We start from the raw sequence: 18,529 nt of genomic DNA, 5'->3' as shown, positions 1-18,529 counted from the left end.
AAGAAAAAGGAAAAAGGAAAGGAAAAAGATTAGAATCTTCTAAGTAACTATTTCTGAAAAAGATTAATATAAGAGAGACACAAAGTCTACTCAGAGATTTAAGACAGTCTTTAGCATTTCAAAAGTTCTCAACTGTGATCACTGATAAACTGAAAGGACTGTTTACACAGTAGTCAGGTTATGTAGACAGGGCAAAGAGTCAGAGCAAAGGTAGACCTTTGCAGCCAATGCAGAAGACAGACTTTTTCCTCTTAAAAATTAAAGCAGCTGAGAACTGACCAGAGAGAATATTAGTGCCAAGCCAGAGAAGCAGCCAAGGTCAGCAGAACCTCAACTCTCCTTCCTTCCCTCCCCCGCCCCCTTTTTTTTTTTTTTTGTAGCAGAGAGTGTTGAGAAACAAGTTTCTTATAAGCCTGACCCAGACATTAAGAGTAGAAGCTACCCTGTACTAGGGTTGGGAAAGTACTTTTATTTCCTTTAGTACTAGATGCCAGGAATGAATTACAAACATATTCTGTAAACATCTGAGCTCCAAAATCTTTTATCTGGATATCCTATAATATCTATGCTTTTAAGATTATTCACTCATGTAGGAATCTCTCGTTTTCTCTGTGCTTTGTCCTTCTGAGAATTCTTTCTAAGCAAGTAACTATACCACAAAGATTTCTAAGGCCATTTTTAAAAAAGTCACAGGTCGCAATTTTTATAGAGAATACATTGGCTGTGCCAAATCATTGTGTTGAAGTCTCACTGAATATTTTGAGACCTTTATTTAAAATGTGTAGACATTTTTAGCTAAAGACAGAGTCAACTAGGCTGATTGGGACCTATGACCCCCTCTCCCCTAGGCTATTCCATGTGTACTTGAGAATTGTCTGTGTTGAACAATGCATCTACCATAAATGGGACTACTTTTGTTTTGCCTCCATCAAGTTGCAGTAGTTGGATCCTGAGCTTTCCATGCTGCTGTGAACAAGAGCACACTTTACAAGGGCATGTCTGGGTCTCCAGGAGACACAGTAGAAACTAAGATCAACATTTAATTTCCATGTACAAACTGGGTTTATATCATTCATTTTCACTATGTAAGACATCTAAGGAATTCTGTTACTTTCTACAAATTAATATTATTCAGTAAATATCTTATTTTCTATTCTGTAATCATCTGTACGAAAGAACATAGCTGAAAAACCAAGTCAAGAAGCAGAAAGCATCACAGGAAGACAGACATGGTTACTTTTTATTTGAAGAAAAACATAAGTTTTAATAAATACTGTGGAAACACTGACCAAACAAACATACAAAGTGACTTCAACATTTAAAAAAAAAAAGCAACAAAAATTCTGCTTTATAACAGTTATAACTTATTTTCTTTTTACAATATTTAAATACAGAAAGCACTCGCCAGCTATTTTGTAATACTGCCCAAAGCATAACGCTGCACCAGTCAGAGCATATTATGTTGGTAAAATGTCTGAGTTTCATGGGAAATGACTGAAATGGCATCTTCTTGCAGAGACAAAACAAAGTGCTTGTAAGACACAGAACTGGGTGTTATTATAATTTCCTTAATCTCCTCTTCTGCCACATTTTAATGGAAACAGAGCTTCAACACTTCAAAAATGAAGCGTCATCTTGGGGGGAAAAAAAGCTTGTTTTCAACAAGCACCAACTATAAAAAGGTCATATCTGATTTCCTCTCTGAAAGGAACTGCTCAAAAGGAGAAACCTGTAAACTATTTTAAATGCTGATTATTACAACCATCAAGTTTTGAACCTGGCCCTAGCTGCGTTTGATTAAGTGAGGTTTCGCAGTTACTTGAGAAATGCCCTAGGCTCATATCAGGGCAGACATTACAGACTTTTTTTTTTTTTTTTTTCTATCTGTGGTTTTCTAAAGCGTGGGCAAATGGGGGTTTTGTCAGGACAACATTCATTTGAAGGTAGTGGCACGCGCCAACCAACAGCTCCCCGTCTGCTGCCAGTCCAGGGGCACTGTCCCCAGATAACAGTGCTTTCGCTCTGAGCGTTTGAAATCGAACTTTCTCCCAGACAGCCTCCCTCACAAACTGTGCTCTCTGCTCCTCCTCCTCCATTCATTGCCTCTCCTGGTGGAAACAGTAATCACCGGCTTCCTCTCTGAGATCACTCTACCACATCAAACCAAGACACCTTTTATTTGACTTCTCGTTTTTTTTTTTTTTATCAACGATGGCAAAAAGGAAAACAAAGCCACACACTCTCTTCTAAACAGCGCACAAAATATTACATTGAGCAATTTACCACTTGTTAATGACAATCACGGGGAATGAACAAAACCATCAGACAGAATAAAAAGCAACACTCTTTCCTATTTGATCTACGCAATCTTTGTAGTGCTGGTCTACGCATCTTGTAAGGCCGCCGAAGCCTTGCTTTCAAACCACCTCGCTCAGCAGCGACCTTCAGGAAGTCAAGATTTCAAAGCCTCATGAAGTTTTTCCTCTCGGATCCCACGGGTCCCGATACAATTTCCATTTTAATGATGGGCTAGGAGGAAATGAGATCCCATCCTCTAGAAACCTAAACGCTAAGGTCACAGTGCGAGTTCCCCACGAGGACGGTACACTAATAGATACTTTTTTTGAAAGAAAGATTAAAACACCGAGAAACTAAATCAAAGCAGAGATCCACGAAACGAAAACACAAAAACCGAAACCGGAAATACGCAAGCACCGTGCAGAGGCTGGATTTTCTTCTCGGAAGGACTGGCATTTCTCCTTTCCTCTAGCGCTAGCCCGTTTGTAGCTCCCTTTTGTTTTTGGCATATTTGTTTCAAGTCACACTTCAAAACTCTTCAAAACACTTCAAAACACACTTCAAAACTCTGGCGACGTGAAAAATGTCTCTGACGCTGTTTTCTGACTGTAAAGCTGAGCATTCGATGTAAGTGGCTGCTCCGATCTGCTTGGCCATGTTTGCCCCCTGATCATATGACACCGGAGTCTGCCTATGGTTTGAGAGCTCCACTAATGTGCTGACATCTGTCCGGAGATCAGACTTGCAGCCAACCAACAGCATCTTGGTATTGGGACAAAATTCCTGGATCTCACCTTTCCACTGTTGGGGGGGGGGGGGAAGGAAAATTAACAAAGTGCTGACAATGTATACAATGAAAACAATTTCTTCACTCGCAGACACTGACATGGCAACTTCAAGCGAAGAAGCATGCTGGCGTTTAATTACTAAGTAGGTACCAAACTTTAGAGAGTGGCCAAGGACATTTTTATATTCGGTGTGACTCATTGGTTCCTCCCACAGTGAACTTATTGGGGCATCAACAGACGGTAGCTTCAGCAATGTCTTAATTGTGGAGGTATTTGGAAGACAAAAGCACCTTAGTAATCACATATCCAAATGGATGACTGCATCCTCGGATATGCTGAGTTTCTTATTACTCAGCCTAACATGTGGTAAGTGGAAAGAAGGCTGAGCATAAGAAACAGCTCGTACCAGCAAAAATATATGCTCACAGACTCTATCATGAAAGACTTGGCCATGCTTCTGTGTGCTGGAAGCTCTGTGTAAGCATGTGGCCTATGATTAGTGAAGCAGAATGTCCTTCTTCAAGGATCTTCTGCTCAAGTGGCTGAATGGACACAGACCATTGCTTCAGCAGAGAACCAACTACTTCTTCAGCTCTGAAGACAGCATCTGGTTTTGCAGCACACAGGACTTTGAGTTAATTTTTAACTGCTGAGCACTGCTGTATAGTTTATTTAACTAACCATTTCCTGTCCTAACCAGAATTAGGAGAATTTCGAGAATTCCTTGCTTTTCAGTTCTGTAGGGGAAGGTGATAGATGCCCCTAAATGACTGTGGGAAAGAAGAAGGACAGAAAAAACTTCAGTGGACAGACCAGGCACTCTGTGGGCTACATCCCTCCAGTAACTCAGCTGTTTCCATTAAAGGCAGGAAAAGGCTTTTTGTGGTCTTGCTTCTTCTCACTTGAGCTCATCATCAGGACATGAGAGAAGTACCCCGAGAAGATCTCGCTCTGAGATATGAAGGCCTAGAGGGGCTGAGACTCTTCCACGTGCATGCACTGATATCTTTCGTGCTCTGTGGAGTACTGTAATAATGATGTCGCTACGTCTTTCAGGAGTTCACAGAGCAGAAGGAGCAATAAAGTTGTGTCAGTGTAATAGTGGGGAAGAGGGACATTGTGAAAAGATGATTTAGGAGAGCACCCGAGGAGACCTCCAGGTCTCAAGGTGCAGCTGAGCAGTGGCGTCTAGCACAAAGTGCTCCAGCACACAGAGGGCAGTGACACACAGAGGGCCTGGTCTGTCTGTTGAGGTTTTCTTTCCTTCTTCTCTCCCACAGTTATCTAGGGGGCATCTGTCACCTTCCCCTAAAGAACTGAAAAGCAGAATAAGAAATCTTTTTCTACCTTAAGTCACTCTAAACTCTGATATTAACGGGCTTCAGGACTCATTTAAGACAAAACCCAGATAAAGTTATCATGAGCCTTAACCCTGACACAAACATCTGAAGCACACTCCTTAATATCTACAGGTCTAATGTCACTATTTGTTTGGTATTAGGAGACAAAAGGGAAGCAGAAGGAAAAAAGCTTTCTGTGGTAAATTATGTATAAGCTTATACTACATCAAGCACAGACACCAGGAAGTAAGTGTTCCTTTTATCTGCAGACATAGGCAGCCATGTTGTTATGTTGTTCTCAGCTGTGTGATGTTGTTGGCTTCCCTTTGTACTTGTTTACAGTGTTGAAGACAGGAAAGGTGTATTCCTGACAGAATCTGACAAAAGTCAGCCCTTTGTTTCATATTACTCAGAACGGAAAGCAGTTAAGAACGAAGAAGGAACCTTTGATCTACCAAGAGTACAATTTCACCAAACTGCTTGCAACGTTTAATAAAAACTGAAGGAGGGCTGTACCTCAAACCCTAAGTTTATAATGACTTACCCAATTAAGTACCACACAAAAAGTTAATACAAACACTTAAAATGCAAACAAACACCACGGAAAGTATAAGCCAAAAGAACACAACCCGAATGAAACAAGCCTGTACATCTAGACAAGTTCCTCTCCCTTTCTCTTCCATCTGCCCTCACTCTGACTGGGCAACAGAGACAGCCACTGAGTGGCTTTCTGTGTTCTTGCCACATCTGCACCGCACAGAAAAAAAAAAGGGGGGGATACTGCAGCTAGAGTCTCATTCTCAAACCCCACCACGTCCCCTCAAGGGTGAGTGGTCAATGTGTTTCCCCCTCTACTGGACCCTCTAGAACTACTATGGAAAAAATCTAGGTGGCTGCAGGCCAGGCAGAGTCCATGTCCCCACTGAATTCCCTGGAATTCATCTATAGCAAGTTCCTGTAGCTTCCCTGGGGGCTAAGTTCTCTGTTGCTGAAGGCCAAGCATCCCCCCCTACATACACATGCAGTGGCCTTCTTAGGCCTCAAGACCCATCTGCAACAGATACCATTCCTCCTAGTCCTGGGTACTTCTGTCCACAGCTTCTTCTAATCCTATCTCCACTTACAGGATCTGAACCAGCTTTGCTTCCAGAAACTGGGGCTGTGTGACAATGTTCACGTTCAGCGTAACTGATGCTCTCTTAGTATTTGGTCCACCTGATCATAATTCGCATTGCTGCGCGGGTAGGAACAAGCTTTAGTCCACATATTCCTCTTGTACTGATTTCACTTACGTCTATAAATAACTGAAACACAACTTCTTTGTCAAAGTAGCTCTTATTCTCCTAAGCTCAGTATCTCAGTTGAGATCACCAGTAAACACATATGGAGCAGTCTGTCTAGCAAAAATGAATGAAGGCTCAGGTAGGACCTACTGGAGCTATTTCTTACATTTTCACACCATTCCACCCCCCACCCCCCCAAAAAAAAGACAAACATGGAAACTGATGAAAAGTATTTTGTTCAGAGCTTTATGAAATAAAGTTTCAAGCAGATAAATTCCCCCAAACTCATGGCATCCACGTACGAAAGCCCTGCTTTGGTATGGAAATACCCTTTCCAGTGTTGTCATTAGAAGACATAAGGCAACAGGTGAGAATCCTTGTGGCCCCCTAGCCAGCCACCTAGCTCTAGAATCAAAAGTGCTGCAAGGTGGCGTTCTCATCCCTCAGCACTCACCTTTTTTAAGACACTGTCCAGAGTCTCTGGCCTACTGATGTCAAAGCAAATGAGCACAGCATCAGAATCTGGGTAAGAGAGGGGACGGACGTTGTCATAGTAAGGAGAACCTAAGAAACAAAAAAGACAGAGGTATCAGACAAAAATCCCTGTGGTCTATGAAGGATTAACTGTACCCTTTGCAGTAAATCCATTCTGAGTTATAATGCAACACCCCCACTCACCGACTCCCTGCCCCCATCACGCACTCCCTTCTTGTAAAGAAATGCAAACACATACATAAAAGACAGGCTAGTAATACATTCACTTGTACTAGAAAATACGAATGCTCCTATGCAGGGGACCTGGGTTCCTGGGAAAGCCAAGAACTTAGGATGCAAGTGGTAGAGTCAGAAAGACCCTAGATAAACTGGGGAGTATGTGGGGCCAGGTAACCTTGAGTTCAAACCCATTCTCACCACTAAAGGGGGAGAAGCCCAAGTCTCAGGAGTGGGAGATTCTGATTCTTCAATCATAAGGTGAAAAGGGTGACAACCTATATCCGTGGGATGAGTAAACCCAGGTAGCAGCTGGAGTTCAGGAAGAAATGAATACATATTAACCAGAGGCATTGTGGCCGTGCTATCGCTTTGGCCAAAGGCAGAGTGGCAGTAGCCAATGGAAATGAAGCTGCTTTCTGGGGAAAAGATCCAAACTCAAGATTAGTCCAACAGGTGAATGGGAGGTGAGCCGGGAAGGGAAGGAAGAGGGCGAATTTAATGATGCACAGAAAGCCACGGCAAAGCACGTGACTGTCATTCTATCTCCAGTTACGAGTCTGGATAAGCCGTTGACCTTTGAGCTTGCTTACACTTATCCCCAAGCCTGGTGTAAGTTCACTTCCTGCTACACCAAGAATGTCATAAATGCCATGTTGGATCATGTTACCTTTCTACACAGTTCCACCTGCAAACATGACAGCGGGACATAATCCAAGGGCCCTGGCCTGAGTTAAGTAAGTTCAAATCACCAGTCAATCAATCGAATCACAGAACTTTCTGGTTATTTAGGACTATTTTTCTTTCTTTCTTTCTTTCTTTTTTTTGACACCTTTATGAATTCCAAATGTTGGGGATTCATACAAGGTCCATAATTATAAACTAGCTTGACTACAAAGTTAAAGATGACAACTGCTACTTTTAAGGAACAATTTTCATCATACAGCCATTTCACAGACAACATGAAAATCACTTACTAGGCAAACACAAGCACACTAAAGCTTCTCTGACTTTTAATTTCGTTTTGACATAATTTTGCATTTCTGGCAAAAAAAAAAAAAACACAGCGTGCATTCCTTAAGTCAAAACTGTAGTAGTTACAGTCAGAGAAAGAGAGAGAGAAAAAAGCTTTCAAAAATTGTTTTAGTCAGATCTGGTAGAAGGATAAAGCTAGAAGACTGTAATTTTGAGTCCCACCTGAGCTTTAGAGTGAATGCGATTTGTGCAATGAACTGGTTTAACTCTATGTCTGAGCACATTGGTATTTCCATATTAGTTCTCCATGGTGCAGCTGACTGAGAACATGTCTCAAAGAAAAAGTACAAAGACAACTGACCTTTAGGAGTCAGTTCTTGTGACCCAGAGGTTATTGTAGTTAGGGTGTGTGTTGTGGGCCCTGGGCACTCATGCTGCAGTCCCTGCCTCACTGGCTGCTTTGGAGATGGAGAGAGTGGGTGTGCTGAGCAAGGAGGAGAAGAATGTTGTAGGAACCCGGAAGGAAAGCGTCAACGGTGAAGATGGCCTAAAAAGGTCTCAGGCAGGACAGCAGCTTTGAACTGGCCTGTGGGTGCTGAAGCGTGGTAACAAAGCCTGGCAATGGAAGGCATTTCCCCATCCTAGCTGAAAAAGTCACATTATTTAAAACATTAAGGTGTCTAAAAATGTGTAGTGCATTTCTAAAAATGACAGGCAGTGGCCACCCTTTGAGCCACTTGAAGAACTCGGAGGTGAGAGAGTAATTCACTTTAGAGTTCAGCTTAAGTTCTTTTGAGAGGTACCAGGAAGGGATGGCTTTCCCCTCTATGAATATATTGCTATTTTGTATTAATTCTGCAGTTCCAACTCACTCCACTGGAACCTTCCTTGTTTGTTTGTCCAAAGTCTAACTAACTTTGACACAGCTGCTGCTGTGAGCATTAGAGTATCTCTTTCCTAACGGCCAGACACAAAATCCCAGACTGCACAAAGAAGAAATTCAAATGAGGACAGAGGAGGCGCTCTTCTGTTCTTCAAAGCTAGCTTAAATGACCTGACCCAACCCAGTCAGAGGCAGCCTACTGTGTAAAGCCGAACAGGTGTCAGAAAGCTTATGTCTTATGCTTTCCAGTCTCTAGACCCACACAGCATGAGCAGCGACTGCAGGTTGCCAGGCTCCTACAGGACAGGGTGCTGCCTGTGCTGAGAGTCAGAGCGGAGTATTCTCCAGGACAATGGGGACCATCTCTTCCAAAGGTGGCTGAAGAAAGTCAAAGGGGCAAAACTAATTTAATTAAACTTGGGACTGCTGGGAAAATCCAGAGGCTGGGTTGCAACATTCCAGTCACCATGTGGCTGCAGAGAACACCCCGCCCTTTGTGGGCTGTTTTCCCTCCCCCACCTATTTTAAGGCCACAAAGGGATCTGGCTTTGTGTGCTGCCCTCTGTCACAGGCTGGAGATTGCTTGCCTACAGGAAAAAAAGAAAAAAAAAAAAAAAAAAAAAAAAGCAAAGCGGCTTTTGTGTTCAGTGGCTATATGCAAATAAGTGAGAAATTTACTTTCTTGATTGACTTTAAAAAGAAACAGTTCTCTTCCAGTTAAGCAAGGTTCTCAGGGAGGCCTGTTTCTGTTTTGTTTTCTTTTGGTTTAACAGTTTGGATGAAAATACATATGTAGTGTAATGCTTCATGAGAAATCAGCCTCGGAGCTTGGAGGTAAAAAGGTAACTCTAAAGCGTTTTAACAAGATCTCATTAGGAGCAGGACTTTGATCTGAGCCTAGTCCACCCCCCCAGCAGTAAACAACGCAGCTTTTTGATCAACAAGTGCCCTAGGGCCCTAATAAAAGGAATCCTCAAATTTACTAGTCATAACTGTAATGTGACCACCAAGGAGAGGCGAGGTGTAAGTTACCACAGAATATAAGACAATTTATTCATTATTTTTCTGATAGCTTGAGGTTAATGTTTTTTTTTTCTGGATAGAAACAAACAAACAAACAATCCTCCCACCCCCCAAAAAACTATTGTCTCCATTTTTTTTTTCATAGCAAGAAAAGTGAACAATAGAATTACAGATCTGTCCTAATAGGAGAGATCTCACAGTTCATTGGGTAAGAGAGACCCTTTCTTCTGTGTTTCTCCCCATAGGGCCCTGTGACTTGCACAAAGGAACTAGGCAAGCAAAGGGCCACTCACCACAGGCATGCATGGGATAACTCAGAGGGAAGAGTCATAGGAATGCCCTGTCAACGGAGGAGTCCCGGAGACAGAAGAGACTCCAAAAGAAGGAGATGAGGAGTAGTGAGGACAATGCCATTCCGAGACTGCCCTGTCTTACTGCATCGCACAGATGAAGAAGTCCCAGGATACCCTGTGAAGGCAAGCTTCCAGAAATGTTCATTTCTATAGATTCTAGTTATGGTGGTAAGGTGCTAACTAAACATGCTTTCACGATGTGCTAAGACACAGTGGGTCCTGATGTGTCCACAGTCTGTACTTCAGCACCTAAGAATGCACTATAGTTAAAACCCAGTAAGTCTAGGACTGAAGCCCTGCTTGTCAGACAAAAACTTCCTTGGCATACGGAAGAGGCTTCAGGCATGTGGACTTTTTCAGGGCAGCATTTTCCTTAAAGGCATAGCACTGTTCAAGGTCCTTTAAAAACAACCCACCACACACATAGGCAAATTGCAGGGAGCTGTATTAGCATCAAGATGCAACTGGACTAATTTGCAAGCAAGTGTCTCATCCTGTCCACCCCTGAGCTGGAAGGCTTTAGTCAGGCACAGATTAGAATAAGCATACTTTGGGGGCTCTTCATTGCTCAAGTTTGGCAAGCAACAGCGAAGTTCTGAAAGACTCCTGAAATTGCAGGTCTACCCATCCTTGTCTTCAAGATCATTAATTTGGGGTGAGAGGAAAATTTCCAGCCCAAGAATAGTCACAAAGTGCCTCACCTAGAAACTAATTCTTCAGACACATACCTGCCTGCTGAAGTCACCCTGTTGCAGAGATACAGCACACCATATATGTACATAATTGAACATATATGGAAGGAGAGTCATGCTTAAAAGGGAAGCCTTTGGATCTTTTGCAAAACCAGTTCAAATGCTGCAACTTTCATCTTCTAAAGTCTGCAAACTGAAAATCCCTCTCACCAGGTATTCTGAAAGTGTAATACCTTACAATTGAAGTAAGTTGAAAGTTTTTCCTATAAGAGATTCCTATCAAGGTCAGGGAGTTGGGAATAGTGAATAGTTTGGGCAGAAAAAAAATACAGTAAGTTTTGGTAGTTTTAGTGTTCATCAAATGCAAGCAACATGAAGGGCCGTGGCCAGAGGGGAAGCTGCACAAGAGTAACAGGCTCAGGAATATGAGTAAAGTCCAGGCAAGACCTTAGGACCCTACTTTAATAAAAGACTCGGCTGAACTCTTCCCTCCTGTCTGCGCCACAAACATCAAGCCCCCAGTAAGTGACCACCACCTGGCCCAGCAGGGATATTTCATTTGTATCTTCTACTGAGTCGTACTCTTGGAGATTATGAAAACATGCCGGCGGTTATGTGTTTGCATAAAAACTCAGTCAGTGTTTTCTGTTTTGGGGGCTTGTGCTGATACAGGTGGTTATACGTTCAGATGGGTAAAACCAACGTTGCTATTTGAGGGATCCACGTAAAATCTCAACAGTAATTCTCCACCTTGGGATACTTAGAAATTGTGAGAATTCTCACATTTTACAGACAGTGGAACCACAATGAGTCTCAGAGCTTGAAGGGGTAAGATTACATAGATAAGTTTTAAAATTCTAAACTATCATGCAGTCCAGACTGAAGCGATTATGTTTCCAACTCTGTGTAAGAGTCTATTATCTTACATGAAGTCCCTCAAGTAGATTCACCTTTCCACATACCATAACATTAGGCTTGTGTTTCAAAACCAATGTGCTCAACACCTGGCCAAACTTTTGAAGCAGCTTGTGTGCTATGTCAGAAACATCTGAATTTTTGGCAAAAAGGACTCGTGCATGTTGCCAATATGTAGTAAACCAGAAGACATTTCAAGAACATCAAACAGTGACTGAGGCCTGGCTGATTTATTTGGCATGGCTCACATGAGATGAGCGAAGATCCTGGTGTCCACGGTGTTCTGCTTCCTTGTAAAAGAGCTGTATTAATAAGGGAACACCTGCTTATCTTAGGAGCATTAGATCAACCCATTTGGATACCATACTCAAATGTGCAACATCGGGAAAACCAAATTGGAGGCAAAACTAGAACTAAATGGATTTAAAGGAAAGGAAGGAAGGAAGGAAAGAAGGAAGGAAGAAAGGAAGGAAAGAAGGAAAAGGAAAAAGGAAAAAGAAAAGTCTAGGGACCAATGAACCCTTGTCTCTAGCCAATTGTTTGTCTAGCCCTAGTCCACATGTCAGTGTGTAGAATCTCAGTTTACAGCTGGGCCTGATTTCGAAACCCTAAGTTCCAGGAATCATAATTACTTTGTGCAATATCTAGTTCTGTGTAGTTTGTTCTGCTATTCAGTTCAAAACCATTTTCTGATTAGCTTGTAAATTCTTAGCCTACCTCCAAGAAGCATAGGTCAGAAATCTCAACTTGAGACTGTTCCTTTCCCTGATAACCTTTAAATGTAAGCATGTTTTAAAGCACAAAAGATTTTGAGGAATTTGGGAGTTTGAGTCAACTTCTAGAGAAGATCTGGAATTCTGGGAGCTTTCATATAGAGGAAGACCTCAGTTGGGAACTTGGACTTGGCACAGGCATTAACCATCTCTTCTTTAACTTTGTTGCCATAGGTTAAGCCACCATTGTCACTGAGGTCCATCTTCTTGGAACCAAGAGAAGGAAATGTTTCCATGTCTCTATTTGACTATGGAGTCATAACAGATGTTCTGGGAGGGATTCCTTGCCTTGTTTAAGTCCACAGGCATTTCCTCCTAGTTGCACGCCATACTTATACAGGGCTCCCAATGTGTTTTTTTATATTACCCTGGAAGAAGCATGGGTATTTCAGATTTTCTCCTATATTTGCAACATTTTTGTTTGTCTTCTTACTCTGACTAGAATGTAAGTAACTTGAGGACAGCACCTATTCCTGTCCAGCTCAGGGTCGCCCCTCCCTGTCAGAGCACCAACTTGCAGATGGTGTACTCTGGCAGTTAACAACCACATCTTCATGCCCTGTCCAGATGTGTACGTTTATAGTTCAAATCACAGAAAGGGGATCAGTAATCTACCTTTTCTTGATTAATATATAGATGGAGCTCCAAAACTATTTAACTGTTTCCATTTCTGCCAAGAAATATTTCATTAGGGTGCTTGTCACACAGACTGGCCCTCAGACTTGATGTAAAATCTGAAATATACCATTGTAGTTAGATATATGTTGATTCTGAAGACTTTCCTTAAAGTAACTAAGGTTTATCTTTCTTATCTGTTGCTTTAAATGTAAAACGTAGAGATTATGTTGTTTTAGTTAATAATACTAGAAACAAATACAGCAAATGCTAACTTTAGCACTCAGGTCCTGAATGAGGTTCATAGGGTGTTAAGATCCAAAAGAGATTTCACAGGGAAGTAAAACAATTATTAACTGGGAATCAGTAGTTAAATGGAATATTTAAAACCAATAGTATGCCTTAAATAAAATGTGCATTAACTTGCCCTGGTTAAAAGCTGGCATGAATGACTATTACTCCTTAAATCATGTATGCTGAAATTACACTGCAATCAGGTTCCAAGGAAAAGATATGGTGATCTTTAAATGACTAACTCTCTATTATTAGGAGGCTTTTGGCTTCATCTTACAAACTGCTTCTATGTTTGGCAAGTGTAGCAGATTTTGAAGCACAAGGTATTAGAACTATTTTGTTTTCACGTATCTCTTTTAAGTACGAAATCTATTCTCTCTCTCCCTCTCTCTCTGAAAACTCATTGAGAAAATTTGAATACTTTCCAGCACATTTCTGCAACTATGAATAAACTCATTTTATAATGAAAAGAAACTATTTCATAGTAAATGAAGACATGGATCCAAGACTACCTTTAGAAAGCTCTCATTTTAGAAGATTTTTCATGACACTTATAATAAGATCTTGTTACCTATGGAGTCTTTTAAGTAGCCATAATAGTCGATTGGTATTGTGCCACTGTGGCTGCTGTGACTGGTGGGTGCTTGGGGGATAGATAGAAAGATTGCTCACCACCTAAGGACTGCATAGAGCTCTACAAAAGCTTATAGGGAAACGAGTATGCAACCAGGTGGAAGAGGCCATTTGAGTTCAAGACTTACGTGCACCATAAGTTGGCATTTTGCTAGTCCCCAGTCCTATGTCTGCTTACAGTAGACACAGAAAACAAGGAAGAGGAATAGAAAGGAAGGAAATATTAACTGCCTGTGCTCCCAAAAGAGAAATGAATGGTTTCCTTTCCTCTACTTCTGCTTTATATTCTTTCCCACATTTAAATTAGCAGTTTTTGCTTATGTATGATCGTATGACTGCTTCAGGCAGAAACAAACCACTAAGGAGACGTGGTTCACAATGGAAAGCCCATACAAGAATTGCCTCTGTTTCCTAATGTTTGTTTCTCTGCTGGAAGGTTGAACACAATAGAAATACCACCAAAGGACACAGTTTATACTCTCTCGCCACCCAATTTTTCCAAAATAAATCTCTCTTACATAGTCTTGGAAGACAATAAAAAACGACATTTAGAGCTCATAAACTTGGATTGTATCTTCTCTCCAGAGATAAGCTGATAGCAGCCAGGGGAAACCAAATGTATGAAGAGGCATAAAGTATATGCACTTATTTTCACACCTCAACAAAACAATGTCCTTGTAGACAGAGAAAATGTGAAGTGATAGTAAACGAAAGAAAGAAAGAAAGAAAGAAAGAAAGAAAGAAAGAAAGAAAGAAAGGAAGGAAGGAAGGAAGGAAGGAAGGAAGGAAGGAAGGAAGGAAGGAAGGAAAAAAGGAAGAAAGAAAGGAAAGAAGGAAGGAAGGAAGGAAGGAAGAAAGAAAGAAAGAAAGAAAGAAAGAAAGAAAGAAAGAAAAGAAAAAGAAAGAAAGAAAGAAAAAGAAAATCTTCAGGAACTTGTCAGGAAAAGCAAGTGAATAGGAGAGATGGTAAAGTTACTGGGAAGCATGAACTTCTTGCTGGAAACATGCTAATCCTGATCTGCAAGGCACTTTTGGTAGAAACATCCTGTTCCTAGAATTTAAGCAACGCTCCATAATTGTGTCTAATTAACTAAACATCTCACTTCACAAGCATAGTAGAATTCCAAACAATTCCTTATATCTCTTTTTCCATTTGTCTAAATCTAAATTTTAAGCCAGGCTTCATAACTTGATAATTTTGCAATGTAATACTGCTGCGACCAGCTTTTACACCTTTGTACCTTACAGACATATGCATAGTGGTTTCTTTTACTAAATATAAACACATGTCATTATTTTACTACTGATTTCATTTTAAGTGATTAACTTTAATTTGATGAAAAGCAATATTTATGAAGTTGCCAATCTTAAGGCACAGGTAATTCAGTGCTAATTAATGCCAGGAACCTCATCTCCTTGGCAACTATGCATATGATCATTAATTTGCTTATTCCTTGGGTTTTACTGGGTGACTACTGTATGCTTTCTGCTATATGTGTAGAGACTGTGAACTATATAGCTGTGAGTAAGGCTTGAAAATATTTGAAGTGATATTTGCACTGACTTCCCTCTATAAACCGTTCACACACATTTGCCAGCCCTTGAAAAGCTTGTGCCTTTTCTCTCTTAAAAGGAAGGAGGTGACTAGTTTGGCCTTTGGGCACCTAATCTAAAATCTCCGTTGGTGGTCTTGAGATTCTTAGAGCTTGAGACACGGATGTATAACCCAGCATTCCTAGGAGTCCACCCATCCCCCTCCTTATCCAAATAGTCTCATTCCTAAATCCACTGAGAAGCCTGGCTCAGCCCAGAATCTGGCGTGGCTTGCAGGCTGTGAGAACTTCAGCATGGGATGCCAGATCCACTGAGACTAGGAGCTGAAGCCAACCAGCATCCTGGGAAACAAAAAGATCTGTCTGTCCAGGACACTCAAGCCAAGAAGCATAGCTGGGAGAGATCTTGCACATTATCCAGCCCCGCGTCTGCCCTCTTTTTACAGATGATGAAAATGAGACCCAGGGAGGTAGAAGATTTGCACACAGAAATCCCTGGTAACCAGGAGCTGAGAGCGAAACACAGCTTTGTATCAAAGTCCGCATCAGACCCACTATTCCACTCCACGCCTTGCTAATTCTTATCGAGTATAAGTCCAAACAGGGCTGGGTGGGAGAGAGCGAGTGCTGGTGCTAATTATTGGTACCACACCAGCTGGCCTGCCCACTAGGCAAAACAATTACCACGATCTGCCTGAGAGAACAGGAGCCTAATAAAATACTGGGCTGTGTAATAATTCTGAGGATAGAAACTAGTACTAATCCACTAGAATTCCGTCAACACTTCCTCTGTAGTATCAAGCCCGTGTCTGCAATTCCAACAACAACAGCAACAAAAACACTAAACGCCCTTGTCACAGCTGAAGGAAGAGCCTGACTCTCCAGGGGTAAACTAGGTCTGTCCTTCCCGCTGCAGCAGTCTGAGCATCTGGCCCCGACTGTGAGAGGCGCCGGTGCGAGACTTCCCTCTAGCCTTCCCTCTAGCCTTTGTGCCGGGGGCTGCCTCGGGAGTCCTTGTGACTCTGGCCCCTTCCCCTCACTGTCTCACCCCCGGGTCCCTCAGAGGTTCCAGCCCAGGGTGTGGGAAGCTCGCTGGAGCTCCACGAGGCCCCTCCCAGCTGAGAGCAGCTCCACCTCGGGCCACCCGCCTGACAGCAACCCTGCGTGTTGGCGCTTGTGCGCTCCTCCTAGCCAGTTTCGCCCGAATCTGTCTGGCAGCCCAGTTCCCCCCGGGTACCGGCCTTTCCCCTCCCTGCCTGATAGCTTATGCTCCTCGGGAGAAGGTTTGATCTTTACAAACTGCAGACGCTCTCCCGGGGCGTCTCTGCCCTGGCTTGCTGGAGCTTGGGTATCAGGGGGGTGCACTGTCCTCGCTGTCCCTGGCTCGAACTCGGCCGGAGGCTCCAGCCTCCCCGCACCCCCGCGAAGATCCACCCTTCCCACTACCCTGGGCCACGTAGGTGGGTGGGCGTATGGGAAGGCAACAACCCGACCTTGAACCCTAGACCTTTGGACAGAACCCACCACGACGCCAATAATTCAAGTAGACAGGAAGGTCAAAGGCGAACGGTGCTGCCTGCGGCCCTGCAGGCGGGCAAGGCCGAAGCAATGGGGTGGGGAGTGACATGTTCGGAGAGCTGGCAAGGACTGTTCCCCTGGCGGGCGCAGAAGCCGCTCTGCGCCGTGGCAGGGAGGCTACGGGGGCGGAGGCCCCGCGGTGGCCGCTGCCCGCACCACCAGCGCATTCCTGACAGTAGGCGTCACGGGCGCCGGCTGCGGCCATTCATCCCTCTTTCCCCCAGCCCACACGCGACCGGGTGGCTTCGGGGATCTTCTCCCAGCTCAGCCTGCGCCCCTGCCCCGCTACCAGATGGCCGGTGACACCCACCAGGGTCGTCTTCTGCGAGAGGGAGGGCTCCACGCTGCTCCGCCTGCTCCAGCACTGAGCCACCCCAGCGGCCCGCTCCGGCCCGGCCCCAAGGACCGATAACACAAGGCCACGCGGCCACCTCCAAGCAGGGGTCACCCCTGAACACACAGCGTCCTCCTTTCCCCACGACCACGGTCACCCCCATTGCCGCCCCTGCCCGGGATCTTCCCGGGGCTCGGGACCTGGAAGTCCCCCCAAGGGGCCACGTTGGAGGACAGGGTACCAGATCCCAAGGCCCGGGGCGCACCAGGCCAGACCACCGCCACGCGGTGTGCGGAGTCTTACCTGAAGTGTCCCACAGGCTCAACTCTATTCTTTGTGTGTCGATTTCAAAACTGGCAGTGTAATTCTCGAAAACCGTGGGGACGTAATTCTGGACGAACGAAAGGGACGGAGGGAGGAAGGAAAGGTGGCAGAGAGATCGTTAAAAACGCGACACTCAGCGAACTCTTCTTGAGAAACACCCAAGCCCCCTGCCGCCCCCCCCCCCCCCCGGTTAAAACAACAACAACCTCACACTCCCTACACAGCAACCTCGCGTCCCCCTCCCGAGAGCCCACCCGGCCCCCCACACTGAAACCAGCAAGTTTCGGGGGCCAAGAGCCCAGGGTGCCGGCGCGTCCCAGCCCGGAGGCTTCCAGGACACTTTCCCTTCCCCGCAGTGTGGCGGTGGAGACAGGCTGGGCGTGAGAACAGACTTTGGAGAGGAAGGTCAGGGCAGCCGGAGAAGCGAGCAGGCGCTCTCTTCCAGGCTGGGGGACCCCACTGGCCGCTCCCCTGAAAGCCGTGCGGCGGGTCACACTCACTTCGGGGAAGCAGTCCTTCGCGAAGACGTGGAGCAGCGCGGTTTTCCCACACTGGCTGTCGCCCACCACTACTATCTTGCATTTCACGTTCTGATTAGGATCCATGATAGATTTACTGGATAATTTCTGGCTGGCTCTTCTCTCCTTCATTGATGTTGCCTTATTTTCTCTTGGAACAGGAATTTTCTCTTTAGAAGAAAAAAAAAAATATATATATATATACTTCTCTATATAAAAAGCCGATATAAAAATAAATCGCAAGGCCGGTGGGAACCCCTTAAGCGCAGCGCGGTGGAGGAGGAGAGGCAGCGGCTCTTTACTCTCCCCTCCAACAAGTTTTCCGCCTCTCCGCGCCTCTCCTCCCAAGTCCAATTCCGATCGGTCTGCTTTGTTTCACGCTCTCTGCGCGGCTTTATACGCCCAGCCTTCCAATCCCCTCCGCTTTCTCAATGAGAGAAGGAAACTGATCCGCCTCCTCCCCTTTTATGGAGCCTGGGAGCCAGCGCGGCCGCCTCGTTGGCGGAAAGTGTAGGCAGCGCGCCCTCTAGGGTAGCGTGCAGGATGGCTCTCAGACCCAGGTTCTGGCATAAACTGAAGGTGCCAGGCAGGATTTGCAGATGAACAGACTGTTCAGGACCAGGGTAAGCGAATATCTGTGCACATG

General features: G+C 44.2%; 1 protein-coding gene across 1 annotated transcript; it reads right to left on the bottom strand.

The window, feature by feature from the left end:
* Positions 1 to 2,826: 2,826 nt before the first annotated feature.
* Rnd3 (Rho family GTPase 3) lies at positions 2,827 to 18,294 on the bottom strand. Its single transcript, XM_055599721.1, has 4 exons — positions 17,866 to 18,294; positions 17,345 to 17,432; positions 6,164 to 6,273; positions 2,827 to 3,099 (listed from the first exon to the last, which is right to left on the bottom strand). Exons 1-4 carry the CDS (start codon positions 18,013 to 18,015, stop codon positions 2,827 to 2,829), a joined length of 621 nt encoding a protein of 206 aa, XP_055455696.1. The 5' UTR covers positions 18,016 to 18,294.
* Between the last annotated feature and the right edge of the window lie 235 nt (positions 18,295 to 18,529).

The sequence above is a fragment of the Psammomys obesus genome, unplaced genomic scaffold (assembly GCF_907164565.1).
Source record: "Psammomys obesus unplaced genomic scaffold, mPsaObe1.curated_primary_1811, whole genome shotgun sequence".
Classification (NCBI taxonomy): domain Eukaryota; kingdom Metazoa; phylum Chordata; class Mammalia; order Rodentia; family Muridae; genus Psammomys; species Psammomys obesus.
Note: the sequence above shows the minus strand (reverse complement) of the source record. Positions and strands in the feature narration are given on the sequence as shown.

Bases quoted from the DNA above. Each gene is read 5' to 3' on its own strand.
- Rnd3 (XM_055599721.1), bottom strand. From the start codon at position 18,015: ATGAAGGAGAGAAGAGCCAGCCAGAAATTATCCAGTAAATCTATCATG. The intron at 17,433-17,865 runs GTGAGTGTGACC...TCGTTCGTCCAG, and splicing joins CGAAGGACTGCTTCCCCGAA to AATTACGTCCCCACGGTTTT. The intron at 3,100-6,163 runs GTGAGTGCTGAG...CCCCCCCAACAG, and splicing joins TGGACAGTGTCTTAAAAAAG to TGGAAAGGTGAGATCCAGGA.